The sequence below is a fragment of the Saccopteryx leptura genome, chromosome 4, assembly GCF_036850995.1.
Source record: "Saccopteryx leptura isolate mSacLep1 chromosome 4, mSacLep1_pri_phased_curated, whole genome shotgun sequence".
NCBI lineage: Eukaryota > Metazoa > Chordata > Mammalia > Chiroptera > Emballonuridae > Saccopteryx > Saccopteryx leptura.
This window is the reverse complement of record NC_089506.1, coordinates 37,959,077-37,979,664: the sequence shown is the minus strand read 5'-3', so window position 1 is coordinate 37,979,664 and position 20,588 is coordinate 37,959,077. Positions and strand designations below refer to the sequence as shown.

Sequence of the window (20,588 nt, the reverse complement as noted above, 5' to 3'; positions counted from 1 at the left end):
GAGCGAGGCTGTCGGCCTCTGGGACTGTGATAGGGCAGAGTTAACAGAACCCAAGGGAAGTCAGGGCTGGTGGTGAGAATCTCAGAGTTGTTCTCTGTGCTTTGATGGTTTCCTCAAGCTGTGAGACTGAACAGACAGAGAAGAGAGAGAGTCTGAGTCTTAGGAGATGCGAGAGGTGAGGGATCAGGAGGTAATAACAAAACCAAGGGTTTTTTGTGAGTTGGAGGAGAAACTTGATCTGTGTAGATATCTGTGTAACTAGTGCCTATGCATAGCAAGTACTGTACTTAGTAAACCTGACTGCTTTAAAGTCACTGTCATTTGTAAGTTACTTCAACCTCTGTTACATTCAAAATCCTAGAAGTTTTTCTAGTTTGTAGAACAGTCTGTGCCACCTGGAAATGTGTACTGTCCTCTCGTCAGTGTGCCTTCCACCTTCCCAAGGAAGCCAGTGCCCTTTCTGGATTATCATGCTTTCTTGGCACTGAGGGTGATGCTACTGTACTTACCCACGTCTGAGAATAATAATTCAGTTACATCAGCTGGACAGATCATTTTCATGTTGACCACGATGGAATGGCCTGCCCCTGGAAGATACCTTGCAAAATGTCTTGAAATTAAACTAGTTAAATGTCATCTTTTTTACTCCTAAGAGAAGAGCTTATCTTAGAGCATATTATAGAAAACTTGTTAAATGATTGGTTTCAATTAGTGAAATTTAAGTCAGTTTCTTAATTGCTTTTAACTATTGGTACTGAAGTTTATTTTCAGTAGGGAATATTTGGCTTGCCTTTTTATATCAATCTTGCTATTATAAAATGATGTTGAGGCTTGTTGTGCAACTTATAAATATTTCAGCCTTCCATTCTTTCCCCCCTTTTTTTTTTTTACAGAGACAGAGAGTCAGAGAAAGGGACAGACAGGGACAGACAGACAGGAACGGAGAGATGAGAAGCATCAATCATTAGTTTTTCGTTGTGCATTGCGATACCTTAGCTGTTCATTGATTGCTTTCCCCTATGTGCCTTGACCACGGGCCTTCAGCAGACTTAGAAACTCCTTGCTCGAGCCAGAGACCTTGGGTCCAAGCTGGTGAGCTTTTGCTCAAGCCAGATGAGCCTGTGCTCAAGCTGGCAACCTTGGGGTCTTGAATCTGGGTCCTCCACATCCTAGTCCGACACTCTATCCACTGCGCCACCGCCTGGTCAGGCTCTTTCCACATTTTTATTAGCAGTAGGTGAGCCTTTTAAAATATACATCCATGTAATATCTTAGAAAATGTAGAAAATAAAGGAAAACAAACCAAAGGATCATATGAAGTATGCTGGGTGTGAGGCTCCGTGGCTGGGGCTAATACAGTTAGATGCTGTTAGTCTGAAAGTTTCAGTTCTCTGTGCCTGAGATCTCTGAGAGTGAAGCCAGTGTCTGAAATAATCCATAGATTAAAGAAGAGCTCTGAAATGATACTTTCAAGCTTTAGACTGTGCTTTATAAATTTCGTAGGTGAAATCTCAAGTAGGAATCTGTGGATCAGAAGAAACACTCTTTTAAAGCCTCTCTGGAGGGTTTGCCTGTCTTCATTTCTGCCAGCTGTGGGTGGGGGAAGGCTTCTTCCTGCTGTCCGAGTCAGCATGGAGAGCTGTCAGGCTTTTTCATTCTTGTCACTCTGGCACGTGAAAACCTGATGCTCTGTTTTAATTTTCACTACTTAGTGCGATTGAATATCGTTTGTTACTGACTGTATTCTTGTGTGAATTGCTTGTTTCTAGTTCTTGCCCTTTTTTCAATTTTGGGATGTGGGATAGTTTTTCTTACGGATTAGTAAGATAATGTTTATGTATTTACAGTATTAACCGTTTTTCATATATGTTGCAGACAAAAAGTACTTTTAGGAAACAAAATCCTTTTGAATGTAATTATTTTGTAAATATTGGAAAACAGTTATCTGACAATCAAAAGAGGTATTGTCTTGATTGTCATCATTTTGTTTGAGTGGATCCCTTCTCATTCCTTTACTTAATAGTACTAGTTATTTTTAGATTATGACGTGTTGTACTTGTCACTTATAGTTTGCTCCTGACATGTCTTGTATCTCTTGACAGGTACCGCGGCTTTGGAAGAAGACGCACAGATTCTGAAAGTCATCGAAGCTTACTGCACAAGCGCCAAAACACGGCAAACACTCAATTCAAGTAAGTTTTACAGTAATGTACCGGGAATTGTGGTGGTTCGTTTTGTTTAAAATCACAATCGGAAGGAAACTGCACTGCAGGGGCCTGTGAATGGCTCCTCGCGTGCTGCCTGAGCAGTCCTTAGTGACAGACAGATGATCTATGGCCAGCCAGGTGCTGACCTGCTTGAGCCTGACATCCCTGAGTCATTGAAAGAGGTCTGAGAGGTCAGTAGAATAACTGACTTCTAGGGCAGGTTCCACTGGGAACCTTTTAAGTATAAAGTGCTGCTGGGATTCATAAAGCTTTCTTTTGTGTAAAGAGGAGGTATTTAGACATCTATCAGAAGACTCTCATTCAGTTCAATTATTTAAGCTATGTATTGAAACTATTGGATTGGTGGTGGGCTTTTATTTGTTTCTTGGAATTGTTATTAAAATATAAACCTAGAGCAAGGCTTCTTTTAGTCCACTTTCTTTTTTAAATGATTGTATTTAAAAATTTTTTGGAAGTAGATGCCAGTAAGTTTATTAGTATATTTCAGCACCACTGAATTTACCTGCACATTATGTTTAATGTCTTAAATGAAAAAGTCTTAATCTATTGTGAGAACAGTAAAGAGGGGCTCTTTTTTTTTTTTTTTTTTTTTTTACACTTTCATAGCATTTGAGAGTGGAGTGCAGCACAGTGGGGCAAATAGAGTAGAACATGTGGTTTATTCAGAAAAAAAGGGGGCCAAATTTATCCTTTGCTGGTTCTGAAGCCACAGGCATCACAGGGTGTCCTTTTGTATTATTGTTTCTTAGGTGGACTTCTCCCCCGCCTCCCCACCCAGAACTGGATGGTTTATATATTGCTTCTGGCATCAAAACTGGTTTCTGTTGGATTTTGTATTTTTGGTTCCCATTCCACCCTGACATTTGGCAGATCACTTATCTCACCTTTATTTTCATTGCCTGAAGTATGGTGATTGCAATCAGTGTTCTGTCCTGTTTTTAAACTAATGATGAAAGAAAGAAAAGGGAAAAGGAATTTCAGCTGCTTTAGCTTTTGTTAAAGGTGAATATAGGACTAGCAGGATTAAACCCAAGTGGCACCTGCAGATAATCTACCAGTTTTCTTGTGGCCAGTATGTTACATATCCCACCTGTAACATTAAGACTTTTAGTCCATACTCTCACTGGTGAAAATGCCTTTCATGGTGACTAATCAGTAGCGAAGGAGAGAAATGGAGAGGCCTGAATGTGGAGTGCACATTCATAAAAGCAAGCAGTGACTCGTAAATATATGAAGATTATTAACCTTTAAGATATTACATTCAGTTCTATGTATTTGATAAGAGATTGTGCTTTAAGTAATAGGCTATAAAATGTGGCCATAGTTTTTTGGGTTTTGAATTTGAGATATTAAACAATTACTCATTTCAACTTCGATTATTTGAAATAAAATTTAACCTGGTAGTCTCAGGTGAATAGACCAAGTACTGTAATAGGAGCTTTATATGTTTTGTGCAAGCTGCATTTCTTCATCCAGGAGACTGCCTGTGATGTGCCTGTGACCTTGCTTCTTCTGGCTGCCTGAAAGAAATGGCCTGTAGTGTATGCAGATCTTTTCTTACCATGTTGTCTTTACTATGTGTTTCCATTTCTCCTGTGCAAGAAAAGCATTGGACAATACACTGATTTTTTTCCAATGTTTATTTTTATTGATTTTAGAGAGAGGAAGGGGAAGACGACAGATAGACAGGAACACTGATCTGTTCCTGTATGTGCCCTGACCAGGGATTGAACCAGTAACCTGTGCTTCAGGATGGTATTTTCACCAACTGAGCTCTCCAGCCAGGGCTATATTGATTTTTATTAGTATGAGCTAACCTTCTGGGGCCCTCATTTTTTACAATCATATATGGTCTTCAACCAAACATTTTAAAGATTAGGTCAGATAAGGGAAATGGGTCCTTTGTGCTTGAAAAGTGATATCCTTAATACATTTGGAAATGGGATCAGAGCAAAAGCAGGTCTTTTCATATTAAATGTTTAATGAAGACAGGCTCAGTGTACATTTAGATGCCAATAAGACTGTATAAACCAAACATCTTTCATATTTATTTTTATGTCAAGGAAATAATAACCTTCGTAGAGTATGGGGATTTAGTTGATGAATCCAAACTGGTCCACTGCTTGTTCTTGTTATGGGCTTGGAATGGAATTAACTTTGATCAGAAGCAAGAACAGGATGGGAACAGTGGTTGCTCTCTGTGCCATTCCGCGTCACAGAGGGGCCCCCTGGTTCCCACTGAGTGTGTCTTTCCAGCACCCTTTGCCCTGGCCCATTTCAGCCTGCATGCCTCACGCACAGCCGTCTGCCCAGTGTTGTTGCTCACGGATGCCAACCATTCATGGGCTTATTTCTGTTCTCTCATTTTGTGCCCACTCCCTTCTGTTGTCCTCCTTTTAACAAAGTGGCATTACCAGTTCATGTCTCTCTTCCTGCAAGTAAAAGGGTCTGCATCAGGGTTGGTAACATTTGAACAGACATGGCTTCCCACTTTATCCATATTCACTGGCTGAGTGCTCTAAGGAGTGGAGATGTGGGGTGACGGGAAAGGGGCAATGAGAGGGCAGTGGACCCTATTTAATCCCTTTCTCCATTCTGAAAATTTTACAGTGGTTATAGTTTGGTAAGGTAAGTTTTAGACCCCCATCATTAAGATGACTTCTGGTGATCTATAGTCTGACAAAGAGATAGCTGAAGAAGTAAGTCAAAAATCCTTTGAAACTATTTTGCATTCAGTATCCACTTAATGAATAGGAAACAGTTTTTAATTAAACACATAAATGGTTCCTCTTATGAATAAAGGTTAATAGAATGTAGTATAGAATTAATTGGTTACTTGTTAAATGTCTATAGAATCATTTGTGGACATGGGTTTAATTTGAAAAAGATTTAATTGAGTAATAGTAATATTTTTTAAAAGGAACAATTTGGAAACAATACTATGTTTTAGGTTTATTTAAACAATAATTGATCTGGTTTTATTCTAAGGGTTGTGCTAACTTTGTTATTAAAACCCAGCCATATATAAGGAGAAATGAACATTGTTGCCATTTTTTAACAATATTTTCTCTTTTCCTTCTCTTCCCATCACCTTTTGCTTTTGTTTTCATGTTTTTGGTTGTGGCTCTTCCTGTCCGTCCTCCTTCTCATCCCACCTTTGCCTGTCACACCTGTCACTCCATTCCACCCCCGTCTTAGCATGGCAAGGCACTGACCTGATGCATAATCACGTCTTGGCTGATGATGACCAATCAAGTCTAGACTCCTTGGGTCGTCGCAGTAGCCTTTCTCGTTTGGAGCCTTCAGACCTCTCGGAAGACTCTGACTATGACAGTATATGGACAGCCCATAGTTACAGAATGGGTTCTACATCTCGTAAGAGCTGTTGCTCATATATCTCTCACCAGAACTAATGCACTTCTGAGCTTTCTTAACAAATGCTTGTTGTATCGCAGCCTGCTTTTCTTAGATGTTTTCTTGCTGTTCCTTGTCTCTTTTATGTGATATTTTAACAACTTTTGAGAGCGTTTCTGATATTTTCCCATTGTACTTTTGGAGGCTTAATTGCCAGTTCAAGCATCCATTTGAAGTTACTGACGGTTGAAGGAGATGGTAAATTCACACAGCCTATACCTAAGGGTTCTTTTCGCAATGGGTAGTGGTGGTTTTGTAGCCCCAAATGGTTTGGTTTTTTTATTCTCAGTGTAGCAACTGTCTCATTTCTTTTTGGATACAGCTGTATGAGCACTTTTATATTTTATACTGAAACCATACAGGTTTGTGATCTAAGTGCCAGTAACGTGGAGGAGACTCTGGCCTTATATATAGGAGTCTAAGTTTTTTATGCATAATGGACACTGATCAAGTAGCTGTGGAGAGAGAAAAAGAAAAAAGTATGCAGCAAACGTACTGTGAGTTCAGTTCTGACAGCCATGTTCTGAGGACTCCTCAGGGCACTTGTGACCATGAAGAACCATGTGTTGGTGTGGGCTTTGGGTCTCGGCAGGGGCACAGAAGGGCTTGTCTGCATCCTCACAGCTCTGTGCTTGTCAGTGTGCCACATATGGTCTTATCCGTGCTCCCCACTTGCCCTCGGGGTGCGAGTTTTCCTCTCCAAAGACCAAATTACTGTCAGAGCTCAGACACTGTCATTATCACACCAAACTTTCCTTAACTGGAGTAATTTCTCTTAAATGGCACTTAACAAGCCTGTACTACTCTACTGAAGGTTTAAAGCCCAAACTCTGAAACATTCAGCCTCTGAAAGTGTAGACTAGATTGCTTTCAGAGACAGGCATTTGGTATTCTTCAAAACATGAGTGCTTTGGCTTCATTCACAGCCTGGCTTCACCCTGACATCCATACTTACACTGCCTGTGATGGACACATTGTGTGTTTTCAGCAACCAGCTACAGTGAAACTCCATTACAGCAACCCTGTCCCGTGTCACCTCATTCTTGATTGTAATGGGGATATCTGAGTCTATTGAGGACTTAACTGAGTTACTGTGTAACTCAGGAAATCTCAGATTGGGGCAGACTCTCCTACTTCCCTGGGATTTGTTGTAAAGAGATTTCACTGGCCTCCCTCAAGACTAATTTCTGCTTCAAAAAGAACTGAATGTGACATGTTGCATTCAGTTGTAGCATCCAAATTCATATCTCGTCATTGCTAGAAGGGAACAACTATGTTCTCTCCCATGCATGTTATATTTGGTGTTAAAATGGAACCTTAAGGTTGTATTTTAAGTATTCATTGAAACCAGCTTCAGAAGACAAGATGCCATAATAAACTGGGAATAACATTTTTTCCTTTCTTCAGGGTGGCTGTAATTCCAGGTGGCTGTGAATTCTTTCTTCCCTCACCATATCCCCTTTGCCAAACCCATGTATTCAGTGTTCTGATCTCGTTTGCACAGAGACAACTCTGATGTGCTATGTCATTGTTTCCTGGGAGCTGGGTCCTGTTGCTCGCAAGCCCAGAGGTGCTAGTGAACTCCCGGCAGTAGCATATTGCTTAGAAAGTCAGACAGCTTCAGTACTGCATGCGATGAGGTCATTAGGAAAACCGATAATTCCAAATAGCTGTCTGTTTCCAAGCATATGCCATCTGGAGATTTCATATTTTTATATTAGTATAAATAAGAAAGTTGAGGAGCAGTCTTTTAAAAGTAGAGAGCCCAGTATTAACCCACAGTAGAGATGGGGTTTATATATGTTCAGCCAAATAACAAATGGAATTTTTGAAGAACTAGAACTACTACAAAGTTCATATGCTTACTCAATACCACACCAAGACTTTGGAAGCAGTTTTGTTTTATGTTATGTAGAGTAGTCACCTTTTCTGAGATTAATAGAACATCTTTTTGTTTGCATTGAGATAATAATGGTGCATTGGCTTTGTTGCCTCTGCCATGCCTTAGTAAACTGGGTTGCCTATGTCATGTGCTATATGCCACAGCTTTGAAGTACAGTTGCTGCACTCTGATTTTTCTTTAATACTAAATATCATTTGGGTTGTCTTAATGAGACACTTTTAATTCCTAGACGCCAAAGTTTTGACACTTTCCCATTATTCCTTCTTGTACCAGTTAAAGCCATTTTGATGACGATTTTTGTTGATGCTAAGATGACTGCACAATAACAACCTGGCTTTTTGTCTGTTTGGATTTGTTTTGGCTGTCTGGCACCATTAGCTCTTGTGACCTGGTTGGAAGTATTAGTGCCACAGGCCTGCAAACAGTTCTTGTGTGGCAGTGGTGATAAGGCGTCCAAAGGGCCGTGTTTCTACTTCTGTGGAACTTTAGTCATGCTGAAATAGTATTTTATGTTTATACAATTCTGTAATATCTATGTGTACAGTTAGTATTATAATGAAAAGATGAAGAATCTGAACTAGAAGGTAGGCTTAAGCCATTACCAACCCCTTTGCAAATGGCCTAAATGGTGTTCCCATTGAAGTAACACTTGCCACAAGTATATAAGCTATATTGTGTTTTGCATAAAATTGCCAAAACACAGTAATGTGTGTATAGTGGTATAAGACCTGGAAAACATTTATTTATTGTGCTTTTTATCTGTGAATGGGAAAGCCGTTTTTAGTGGGTAACTGCCATTTGAAGACTCAGTTGGATGTATACCTGAATGTTGCATTGTATTGTACAGTATCATATTATTGTTTGTGGTTGCATATGGCAATGAAGTGTTTGTTTTATAAAAAAAAAAAAGACATCTGTTATGTACAGTTGAAATAAATTTTGCATTTGCTAGCCTGTGGCTTTTAATATTTGTTACACGGGGGGCGGGGGAGTAGCCTAGTTTGCAGTGTAATGTGATTTGGCTGTTCTGAACGTTGTCTTCTGAAGGAAGGCCAGCAGCAGAGCACTTCCTGTCTGCCTGATGAGCAGGCTTGCACTTTCTTAGGTTAAGTACGTTCTGAACATGACAAGGTCACACTCCTCGTACATTTTTATCTCATCTATTTTTCTCTAATTTTTTTTAAAACAAGTTTTCAATCACTGGGAGGTTTGTCTTCAGAAGGAAGCATTCTTGCTTTGGGCGGGGGGGTTGCATAAATAGAAAAGGAGCCCAACTTTAATAGCTTTTTATTTAGGTTCAGGTCAGTTTTTATTTTTGTTTTTATTTTTGTAAAGTGCATGCCCAGTTTACTAGGAAAAGCAAAATGAAAGGGAAGAAATACTGTGTTAGCATGGGGCTGGGACAGGGTGTGATGATGGACCGTGCAAGCCATGCTCTAAAGAGAATCCTCACATTTTCTTTTCCTAAGAAAAGTAAATTAGAAATTTACAGCCATAAAAAATAAATGGCCCTTTGGAGAGGTTATTAAGTAGTATTTTTTCTTAAGTGAGTGGAGGGGAGATAGAGAAACAAACTCTCGCATGTGCCCTGATCGGGATCCACCCAGCAACCCCTGTCTGGTGTCGGTGCTCAAATCAGTTGAGCTATCCTCAGTGCCTGAGGCTGACACTTGGAACATCGAGATCAATTGTGCCTCTGATCACCGGAGGGGAAAAGGAAGAGGGAAGGGAAAAGAATAAGATGGTCGCTTCTCAAGTGTGCCCTGACCAGGGATGGAACCTGGGACATCTCTGCATGCCGGGTCATCACTGTTCACTGAGCCAGCCGGCCAGGGCTTAAGTAGATTTTTAAAAGTGTAATATTTTGCTTCATTCTGAAAGTTATTTAAATTTTAGTGGAGTATAAGTAGATGCATATATTAGAAAGATTATGAAATTAAGAAGTAAGTTTTGCTACAAATATACTAGACCACTGGCCAGGTAGGCAGATGTTCTTTTCTGATAAACTTGTTCCTAGGTTTTGTTGAGACAGTTCACTCATGAGTACAAACACACCATGTGTATGCCATGGATTTGACAGTCATTGTCAGATCAGGCACTGAAATGGTGTTCTATCAACCAAGCTAATCATGTCCTAGGGCTTACTCTTGCTGCCTGGACAAGTCATCTGTCTATAAAATGGAAATGTTCAATCAATCTATGTTTCTCAAATTAAAGTCCATAGTTGAGGGGGGGATCTGCGTGTTCTGGGGGCAAGGTTATAAGCTCTGGGGATCTGTGACAGTTTTAGGGGGCAGCTTTCTAAGCATGTCTTAGCTTCAGGATCACATGTCTAAGTGAGTCCCCCCAGGGGCCCTAGTGCCTGATGTCTCTCCAACTTGTGCAGAGTGACTCCTGCTGGTGATGGTGTGGAACTGTCATTGCCTGTGTCAGCAGCCATTGTGTCTAGAACATGTTTTGGGGAGTCTTCAAGTTTAGGAAATGCTGGATTGGTGCTAAGTATAAATTGTTTCTTTATATTTACCTCCATGTTGAAAAACAACAAACCCAACCAGCATTTGTATATATGTATTTATAGACAGGATCTTAGGCTAGTCCGACACTTTTCAGATTGTTACCCAGAAAACCTCAAAATGTTCATGTGGATGCTGAAGCAGAAGAGTTCAGCACTCAGATGAATTTAGGAATGCTGCATTAAATTTCAACGGTTATTTTTATTGAAAACCTTAAAAATGCTACGTATGCACTGTGCGTCTTGAAGAAGTGGCTGTAGCATTCAGCGTTTTCCATAACGGTGTGTTGCCGAAGCCCATTATCTCCTGTAAAACACAGATTTGGGGAAACAGATCTTGAGTGTGCTGGAACCATCATGAACCTGTTCGTCTGTGTCTCTGACCTTATAGAGGGTTTTCAATAAAGCAATAGAACATTTTTGGTAGTTTTGCTGTTAAATTATTTTTCTAACCTAAGTAATTAGGGGAAAACATGCTCTGATACCTCTGAAAATACTTTAGTAATCTTTGAGGTAACTTGTTAAACCTGTTTACTTTCTAAAACTTTGTTCTTAAAGAGTAAACTTATTTTAAACCTGGCTGGAGAATATTTCTTTATTGTTTTGTTGAAAGACTAACATTTTTTCAGTTACTTTAGAAAAATATGTTGTATTGAAACTAGGCAGATCATTAGTATTCTATGTATTTCTGTGAAAGAAATAAATATTCTTTAACAAGCCTCTTGGCTCAACATCAGATCCATAAATGGCAGTTTTTACATTGGCACATTTCAGGAATCAAGCAGTTTAGTACATCTGTCTATAGTATTCTCCAGCTTAACATTTCTATAATATATTGTTAAATTCTTGTGTGCTTCAAGTGTATGTAAAAATAAGAACCATGTCGTGCATGTGCAACTGTTGTACCAGTTCTCATAGCTTTTAGTTTCTCTTAGTATGTTACATAATGAGATTTAAGGCTTTTATCTTTACGAATTCATCTGGTAAAAGATATCTATAAAATGTTATTTTTAAGTTAATGCTAAGAACAGGTCTTCAGAGACGGTTAGTTTTGTTCTTCTATTTTACCAATGATAGAATTTCGGCTCAGTAGTTAAGTGAGAGGCCTGAGTTTGCTGAAGACGCCCATAGACGGGATGTGAGGGTGAGTTCGGGTGGCCCCAGCTCCCCTGCTGGAGCCGCCCGCTGTCTGACCCTCTTTACAAAGTAGACATCCTTTGTGATTCTGTTATGTTATATGAACATTTTAATGCTGGAAATACAATGTAAATAGGTTGCCTAGAAAGAGAAGATGCAAAAATAACTGAAATGCATAGAATTTAATATTTCCTCAAGTGCTTTTATATAAAAACATTTTCAACCTCTTGTTTCATTAATCCATTTGAAAGAATGTTGTATTACTAACTGAATGTGAGAGATACACAACTGATTATTTTTTTTTATTTGACTGGAACACAGTCAACAACTGTTTGGTCTCAAAGTTGGAAAAATTATGAGCCACCTAAATTGTCTGATGTCATCAGTCTGCTTCTCTTCACAGCGCAAATTAAATTTGTCTACATATGTGAATCTTTATGAATCCTTTCCTCTTTTTCTAGAAAACAGCACATGAATTAACTTCTTTATAAAAATGTGGGTAACATTTGCATTTGTATTATAGAAGCATAGGATTTCCTCGACCTTCAGAATTTTTAAGCTGGCTCTTATCCCGTACTTTCGCAGTAATTTGTTTCATGGACCAGTTTCCTTCTGAAGCAGTATTTCCCCAAGTAGCCCAGGTGTCCCAGCAGCGTTTTCCATTAACCAGGAAAGGCCTGGAAGAAGACACGCCCACAACCTCTCATGGCACTGTGACACCTGGAGCAGGCAGTGCCCCATAGAAGCAGATTATTGTCAGTGTAATAGTGTCTTTAAAGATGTGGTCCTTTTTGGGACCCTGTCTTGAAGGACCTTACCCTCTGTCTAAAAAGTAATTCCCTGGCTGTGCAGGTCACTGTATGAAAGGGTAGAATGTGGCCAGAAGGAAGGGTATAAGCAAAGTAGCTCCTCCTCTGCTCAACAGCAACCGGGTCCGCTGGCCCAGGATTTGCAGCATGATGTGAACACAAAAACACTAGCACAGGGTTGTCCTGTACAGATATATTCTAGTACTGGCTCATTGAGGCTTGTGACAAAATTCTAAGTACTGCATTTAATTATAATAGTAAAATTATTCTCATTCACATAAAGGCCCTTTTTATTGGTGTAAAAAATGTATGTATAGAAAGAAGTTTGTGCTCTGTAACATAGAATAGTACTTGCTAACCCAGAGCTTAATTTTTTTATACCTGAGATAACAGAGGAGGAGGTCAGCATCTTCATTTTGTTCTGTTCTGGATGTTATGGTTTCCCAGCATGCTTGTATTTGGTACCTGTCCAAGTCTGTGAGAATGGGACAGAGAAAGTGTTGCAGAACATAGAAGGCAGCAGGGAGAGACTTGGCCCAGGCCCCGCATCCTGTTCCCTTGGTGTGCTGCCGGGGAGTGATAGAGGTACTCTCTGGACGTCAGTAATGTTTTATGAGCCCTCTTCTCATCAAGCTTTGATAGTCATTGATAATCTTGTTCCATTCAGAGGAGTAAAAGCTTAGAAGACAACACAGGTGAAACTGTTCTTTAAAATCAAACTGTTAAAACATTGGTGTTATGCTGAACGTTCCCATGATACAAAGATATATAATAAGTGCCATCCTATAGTTTGATGAACTTTTAGGAAGGCAAATTAAAGATAAACCAGGAAAAACAAGATCAAGCAAGTTGAGCCACCATCTTTCTAATTAATATATATTAAACGTTAAGTGTATTTTTTAATGGAGAAATAGATCACTTCCCAAGTGATTGAGTTCTCTGGTAGGCTATATCCTTCCTCAAATTTGCATCTGATGTAATTTTAAAAAATATAAATGATATATGTTATAGTGTTACATAACCTTTAATATTTAAGAGGAGATGATTTTATTGTATCCTTAAATAAGATTTCATTCTCTCTTCTCACTTTTAAAATAAATATTTGGGTTTCTCAGTTAATTTCTAAAGTATCTATTTTGTGGCATACATTTATTGAGACATTGTCCTAGGCCAGTGGTTGGCAAACCATGGCTTTGCAAGCCACACACGGTTCTTTGGCCCCTTGAGTGTGGGCGCAAAGGCCAGCTTAGGAGTGTCCTAATTGAGTTAATAACAATGTACTTATATAGTTAAAGTTTTAAAAATTTGGCTCTCAAAAGAAATTTCAATCATTGTACTGTTGATATTTGTCTCTGTTCACTAATAAGTTTGCCGACCACTCTTAGGCAATTTATTGGGCTGGGAGTTGATTACATGGCATAAACATCTGACGTTGTGAACAGTTTACTTCCATTTGGAAAAAAACAAGTTTATATTCCAGGGAATGTAGAATAAAGTTTTTATAAAAGAACCAGGGAATAAATTTCACTTTTTCTAAACCATGTGCCATAATATCTTTACCTGTCACTATAGAGTTAAATGTTTGATTGCTAGTTGTTTTTTATTTATAAGGTTTCAGGGTATATGAACTACATAGTCGGACACACCTGGAACAATGTGGCTCAAAGTTTGTTTGATTGGAATATTCCAATATACTCAGAGCACTGTGGTTGGAACTTTTAATTTACTGCTTGTTGAAAAATTCAAGGTTTAATAGATCCACAATTAGATTTAGAAACTAAAGCTTAATGAATTAGGAAAGTCTGTTTCCTTTCCTCTGTAACACTTTAGGCAGGAAAGAGACTGGCTTCGTAGACGGAGACAGAGAAAACTGGTAGAAGTTGCCCTTTCCTAGTTTACCTAGAAAGTAATTTTTTACTGCATAATCCCTGGAATTTAATATTAATATTAAATAGTGTTGTATAGTTAAATTCTTTTTCGTTTTGCTGTGGTATTTATCTGTGGGTTTTGTTTTTCTTTTAATGATGATAGGTTCACGTAAAGAGTCCGCTCCACAAGTTTTGCTTCCAGAAGAAGAAAAAATTATAGTTGAAGAAACTAAAAGCAATGGTCAGACAGTGATAGAAGAAAAGTAAGATGTATTCCAGTATTTTAAAGCAGGCATGTGGGCGTGTGCGGAGGTGGGGCATTGTGTGTGGGGGCGGAGGGGGTGGGGAGAGGGGAGGAGGAGAGCGCTGGAGTCAGAAAAATCCCAGGAGGCCTGCGCAGCTGCTGCTCTGGGTCCTCATGGGCTGAAGCTAACGTTGGCTAGGCTCTGACTTCCCGCAGAAAGAAGTTGGCTGTTCTGAGGTATATGAATTTAGATGTTCAGTGAGCGGGCCAGAGCATCCCTGTTTATTCCACCTGGTGGTGTCCTGGTTCCTGGTGAAGTGCTGTTCTGTGTCCTCTTCGTTTCTCGTCTCTGTTCAGGTATTCATTCCATTTTCTATTCTAGGAGTCTTGTTGATACTGTCTATGCATTGAAGGATGAAGTCCAAGAATTAAGACAGGTGAGTCATAATCAGTTTCTTAAATTTTTTTTATGGGGGAAAAGAGGAATACATTATATTGAAAATGAAGCTGCTTTTCTATAAGTAGAGTAATATAGAAAGGTGATCCTGCCTTTCAGAATTCCAGCCTATCAAATCATTGGTCTTCTGTAAATGTGGTAGACCAGGAAATGAATCTTTAGGACTTGATTAAATTCTGTCTCTTAAGGATACTGTTTTTGACATCAAAAACCATCTTAAATTCTGTTGAACAATAATTTAAAATATCTAAAATTCCATCTAGTTAAAAGTTTTATTAAGTATCTGCTATGACTGTTCTCTGCCACTTTCTGTTATAACACAGTGGCTGTTGTTCTCGAAAAACCCAAACAAGAAGTCAACTTGATGAAGTATATTTTGTGTATGTATATTATTTGTACAGATGACTTAGGCTTCAAGGAGGGAGTGGTGAGTGCTGCCCCATAAGCCGGGAGGTTGAAGGGGGCCGAGGAGAAGCAGGAGCACAGCGTGGCCTGCGTGGGACCCGTGCTCAGAGCTGCTCCCCTCAGCTGTCGCGCAGTGTCCGGGGCAGCGTCCGTGTACTTTCCTTTTCCTGAGGGGCCTCTGGGTTTGTGCTTCCCCCTTGACAGTGGGCTACATCTTTGTGCGCCTGTCTTCTCCATGCAGAGGAGTGAAGGGGGGCAGACTGTACAGAAGGAGGTGCTTACTCATTCACTTGTGTGTTCATTCAGCTGCTGGTACTGTCATTCTTACATAACTGTAAGACCTTTACAAATGGGAAAAGGGTCAGTGTGATGCAAGTTCTTCCTTTTGCTGTTTTCAACCATTTTCTTATGGAATGTCATACAGATAGTCTCCCCTTTAGTAGTTGGAACTAAATTGTAAGAGACATTAGGACTACTTTTCCATCTGTGATTGGTCTTGGCTCCCAGGAGCAACTGCAATAAGGAGCCCCGGTTGTCTATTTAGACATTTAGGCAGTCTGTTAAATATACCTGTGGCCACAGTGCAGGGCGATTCCTGCCCAGGTTTCGATCAGCAAGGCTCCCAAGTCTCCTGGGGGAAAAAATTCCTCTCTCGGGCCACACACAGTGAATATGCTGTCTGCTTCTTTTATAGGATAACAAGAAGATGAAGAAGTCTCTGGAGGAGGAACAGAGAGCACGCAAAGACCTGGAGAAGCTGGTGAGGAAAGTTCTAAAGAACATGAATGACCCTGCTTGGGACGAGACTAACCTCTAAGGAACGTCGTTGGTTCTTTCTTGAAGACCAGTTACGAGACCAAGCTGGGAGCCCCACGATCTCAGCTGGTGTGACATTTGGGACCACAGGACGGGGCAGCGGGGCTGATGGAAGTCATCTTGCTTTCTGAACATACAGAAGCTGGAGTTCATGCAAATAGAAACAGTCACATTGTTCCTGACGAATCCAAACATGAGGCATAGACTGAGGGCGAACTTCATTAATCTGAACTCTGGTAACATCTCAATTACCTCATTTTGCAATAAGTGCAGTGACTGACTACCAGTCCTGGTCTTTCGGGCTTTTATTGAATATATATAAATATTATATATACATGTTTCTTGTAAATACCCCATTTTGGATGCATATCCGTGATTGTTATGTCTGGGCTGATGCCCGTGCTAGAACTTTCTTCCCACTAACCTTGCTGGCCCCGTGCACTAGAAGTCGTGTTAGTGCACGCATGGAACGCAGCGATGCAGAGGACGCCCGGATGGCTTTTGGTAGATGCCTGACTGTCGTCACCACCATAGTCTTCACAGTGCTCTAAAAATACTTCTCACTTTGGTATGCCTAACTAATTTAACCTTATTTATAGCTGCAAAGACACTTTAATGCCATTTGAAAGTCTTCTGTTAAAAGCAGTATTGCAGTCACTGACGTGCGTGACTCCAAGTGCCGCGATCTGGCTGACTGAGGGAGAGTCTGGGCCTCAGCCGTGAACCCGAGGAAATCCCACCCGTGCCACGTGTCCAGCCACAGGTGCGCCCTCTGGTCTGCTTTGTGTGAATCCTGTGATCATCAGAGTGTATTCACTGCACTTGGAGAGACCACACAGACTTCTGTATGTAGGCTAGTTGATAACTTGACAAAGTGCACTGTTTTGTCTTCTCGCAAAAGAGAAAGCTTCGCTAGGACCTGTAAATAACATGTATTATTATTACGTGTCACTGCAGCCAGTGAGGAAGAGGCAAGGCGATGCGGTGAGCTGACTCTGCGGGCAGGCTTTCTTGGTCAGGCCCGCGAGACCCGACTGCTGTTGAACCGTCAGGGCGCAGCAAGCAGTACTGCGGCGCTCACTGCGAAAGAAGCGTTTCCCTCTTCTGGCAAAATAAAGCAATATCCTACTTAAAAGCCACCTAAGTAATGAAAGTCCATTTCCTCCCTGTGTCCAAACTGCAGAGGAGATGGAAAGGGAACCAGTCCTGACCCTGGCTCTGCTGACCTCGGGGCCAGGGGCTCCAGATGCCTCAGCAGCCCCTGGACAGCAGGCTGGCCTTGGGACCCAGGGTGTTTGTCCTTCTGTCTTGGAAATAGGTTCACAGTGTTACAGGAACTGGGCTTTCCATTTTCCTCTTCTAAAGAGGTTGTTCTAAAGTGAGGCGACATCTTCATAGAACAAGTGTTATATCTTTAAAGCAAAATTGTAACACTGTGCATTAGAGACTTCTCAGAAATACCCATTTAACATCAGATGTGACTTTTCATGATTTGAGATCTATTTATTGGTCAAGTGACTCTTTTTTAATTGCATCAGAATCTTCTGATGCCTATGAACTGGGCAACTTTGAAACTAGTTGGTTTTCTGGTTGTCCATTGTTCTTGTTCTTTGCCCTTGTTAATTAGTCCCTGTGAACTATCTCCCACTGAAGGGTGGTCACGTGAGCTGGCCTCCTGGCTACAAGCTCAGTAGGTGTGTCTAGGGCCCAGCACTGACCTGTCTACACTTGACCTTTCAACTAGAATTGCCAACTTCCTTTACAACTTCTTACATTTGTTCATTAGTGCTAGGACTAGAAAAGATTGGGTTTTATTGTTTGTTTTGTAAGCCCTATTTTTACAGTAGCATTATTTTTGGTGATGCATAAGACATTGCAGAGAACAACAATTAAATTTGAGTGTACTGAATTTGCTGTCTTAAGCAAATTTTAACTCAGGAACAGCATTTATCACCTGATCTCTTCACCAGTTTGTGACGAGCGATGTTGCCGTCAGCATCCTGGACGGGTCTCTTACAGAACCTGCCTTAACTGTTGATTACAGCGACAAGTGAAAACTTGTGTTTTCACTGTCCCTTCCCCTGATGGGGCGACGTTTGAGATGCCTGTGTAATGCATTACCTTTTCTTCCCATGGATCCAATATTTTACTGAGCTTTTTAGGGAGCAGAGAAAATGCATCTGAGAGCAATTCCTTCTACAAACTTGCCCTATAAACAGACTGTGTGTGATTTTTCTGCACGTGACCTTCTGAGGGGTTGAAAGTTGATGAGAACGGTAGAAAGGGACGTTGTTTACCCTAAGGGTTACTTCTCTGCTCTCACCTTTCATGGACGAGGAGACGAAGCCATTCCTATCCTGAGATGTGAAGCACTTTCATTTCCACACGATGCTGAGACGTGGCGTCGGACGCTCGCTCCATTGTGCTTTGTGGGGTGTATCTGTCCGCGTGCACCAGGGCGCCTGGGCGTTGAAACCTTCTGGCTTTGTGTGGACTCCCTGATGTCCCTCACTTCATTTCTCCTGGACACACAGTCTCCTTTTACAGCAGTGGGGACACTTCACACAAATGCCACAGACTGTCCTGGCATTGACTACTCATGCTACATTGTTGTAATTATTAAACTGATTATTTTTCTTATGTTACAAATATGTCACTTTATTTTTCACAATGTGTTTATGTGTTGCCTTTATGCTTTGACTTTTATATTTTTTAAAATTCTGGGTTGAATTTTGATATTGGAAAATGCTTGTCTCTGAAATCTAGGGTTTGGGAATATTTGAAGAAACAAGATTAGAAAATGGAATTGATACTGTTAGGTATGGCCTCCACTTCGTCTGCTGTTGCAGAATAACGACCTTCAGCCCGAAGATGCTCAGTAAACCACGCTGTGGGGTGAATAAGGGAAAGCATGTTTCAAGATTTCTTTGGGGCCCTTACACAAAAGTCATGACAACAGGGCGTTGCTTTTCTGTTTCAGGCCTTGCCCTTTTGGGCACTCACTCCAGGCAGGGTTTCCCATCCAGTTACAGGGGCTGGAAAATAGGAGTCAGGGAGGAAAACAAGCCTCAAGTTAAACAGCCACACTGGGAGTGTGTAGAAATGTCTTCCCTCAGAATTTCTACCCTTCGGCCTCTAGGGTGTGAGCCCATAGCAAAGTTATCTCTCACTATGGTTTTCTGTCAGATAACTTAGAACCACTACTCTGCCATCTTTGCACCAGATTTTGGGGAAACCAAAAGCCAGTCTTTCTTGATGCTGTTATAATTTGCAGCTGTGTGGTTTTCACATTTTCAGTCCTCTAATGTTCCCTCTGATCCTCAGGAAGGCAGGCAGATCCTCAGAGGTAGTGAGGACAGATGTCCTGGCCACGTCCACAGCCATGAATGATGGAGCCTCTCAGTCGAGAGACTGGGACAAGGGAGCCTGAAGCTGGAAGCCTGGTGCCCTCCTGGACGTGGAGTGAGGGGAATCTCTGGAAGGGGGCTTGCTGAGGACAAGACGAGGTAGCCAGTATGTCCATGCACCTGGCTCAACTCACAGCCACTCGGGTGGAGTGACTAGGCTGGGGGCGGGGGGGCCTGGCCTCCAAGAACCCAAATACAGCTGGTGTCCAAAGTTTAGAGTAGTTCCATTTCCAGCTACGCATTCAAAAATCATTTGTGTTGAATTGCATTCTGAATAGAATGTGTGGTGCATTAGACACTCTAATTTGAATTGTTCATCTTATGGGGCAGTTTAGGCATTTATTTTTCTTGCTTTATACACAGGGTATAAAGTAAACAAATTTTTTTCTCCCAATCCTTCTCCCTCTCTAAAGTAACCAATGTGGCGTGTCTTATGTATTCTTTTGGGCAAATGCAAATCTATGTATTTGTATGTGTGTACAGTTTTGTTTCCCACAAGTGAGGTCATACTAACATGCCTTTTATAAAAAAGAAAACCCATGTAGGAAATACTACATCAAAGAGAAAACATTAATTCCAGACGTATTAAAGACTTACATAGGGAAAACAAAACTTGTAAATTTTAGAAGAAAATACAGAATGTTTATGATCTTTTGCTAGGATCATCTTGTGTTTTTAACACATCTTAGCTCTTTTTCCACTTAGGCATATATAGGTTGACCCATTGTTTTGACAGCTACATAAATACTCAGTTGACTGAATGGATTACAGTTTATTTTTGGTCACTTAATAGGTACTTGGCAGGGGTGGGTCATTTCAGAAGTGCCCCACTGACTGCTGTGTGACTGTGAGTGGCTACGATTAACTTCGAGAACTGGTTTGTGCACTTTTTAGATTTTGATAGAGTTTGCCAAATTCCTAGATGTTTTAGAATTGACATCATTGACAATTTTACATGTAACAGTTTAAAAAAAAAAAATCACGGTAATAAATGGTGTCTGAAACCTTTGCTTCAGTTGCGACTCTGTAATGAACATGCCATTGGGAGAGAAGGCTGTGGTAGCATACTCCCCCGTCTGTCTCCACAGTATGTGTTTTGTCCCCAGTCTCTCTTCTGATTTTTATGTTGCAAAAATTATCTTTACAAAGCAAATAAAACTAGCCCGCAGTCTACCCCCATGACCTCACCTCTAGCCCTGCCCCCTCCTCTCCAGATTCTTCTAGCACAGGTTTTCAGCGGGTGAGGGTTGAGGGGGCTGCCTTCCTCCCCGGCTCCAGGGTGCTGCCGGGAGAGGTCAGGGCCCAGCCCCAGGCAGAGGGGATAGTTGCTGAGGTTGTGATCTGAGTGGACACTGGAGGAAAGACGTGTAGTCAGCGGACAGGTGGCT

General features: G+C 40.9%; 1 protein-coding gene across 3 annotated transcripts in view; it reads left to right on the top strand.

The window, feature by feature from the left end:
* The window catches only part of ARHGEF7 (Rho guanine nucleotide exchange factor 7), a 151,472-nt gene extending 133,030 nt beyond the window's left edge, over positions 1-18,442 (top strand). For 2 of the 3 annotated variants that reach the window (XM_066380547.1, XM_066380548.1), the window contains 4 exons: positions 2,103-2,192; positions 14,035-14,134; positions 14,498-14,552; positions 15,672-18,442. In XM_066380547.1, the coding sequence (XP_066236644.1) occupies positions 2,103-2,192; positions 14,035-14,134; positions 14,498-14,552; positions 15,672-15,794 (368 nt within the window). In that variant the 3' untranslated portion in view covers positions 15,795-18,442. Of the gene's footprint in view, positions 1-2,102; positions 2,193-5,426; positions 5,604-14,034; positions 14,135-14,497; positions 14,553-15,671 lie in introns of all 3 variants that reach the window. The other variant, XM_066380549.1, reaches the window with a different exon arrangement.
* Positions 18,443-20,588: the final 2,146 nt, after the last annotated feature.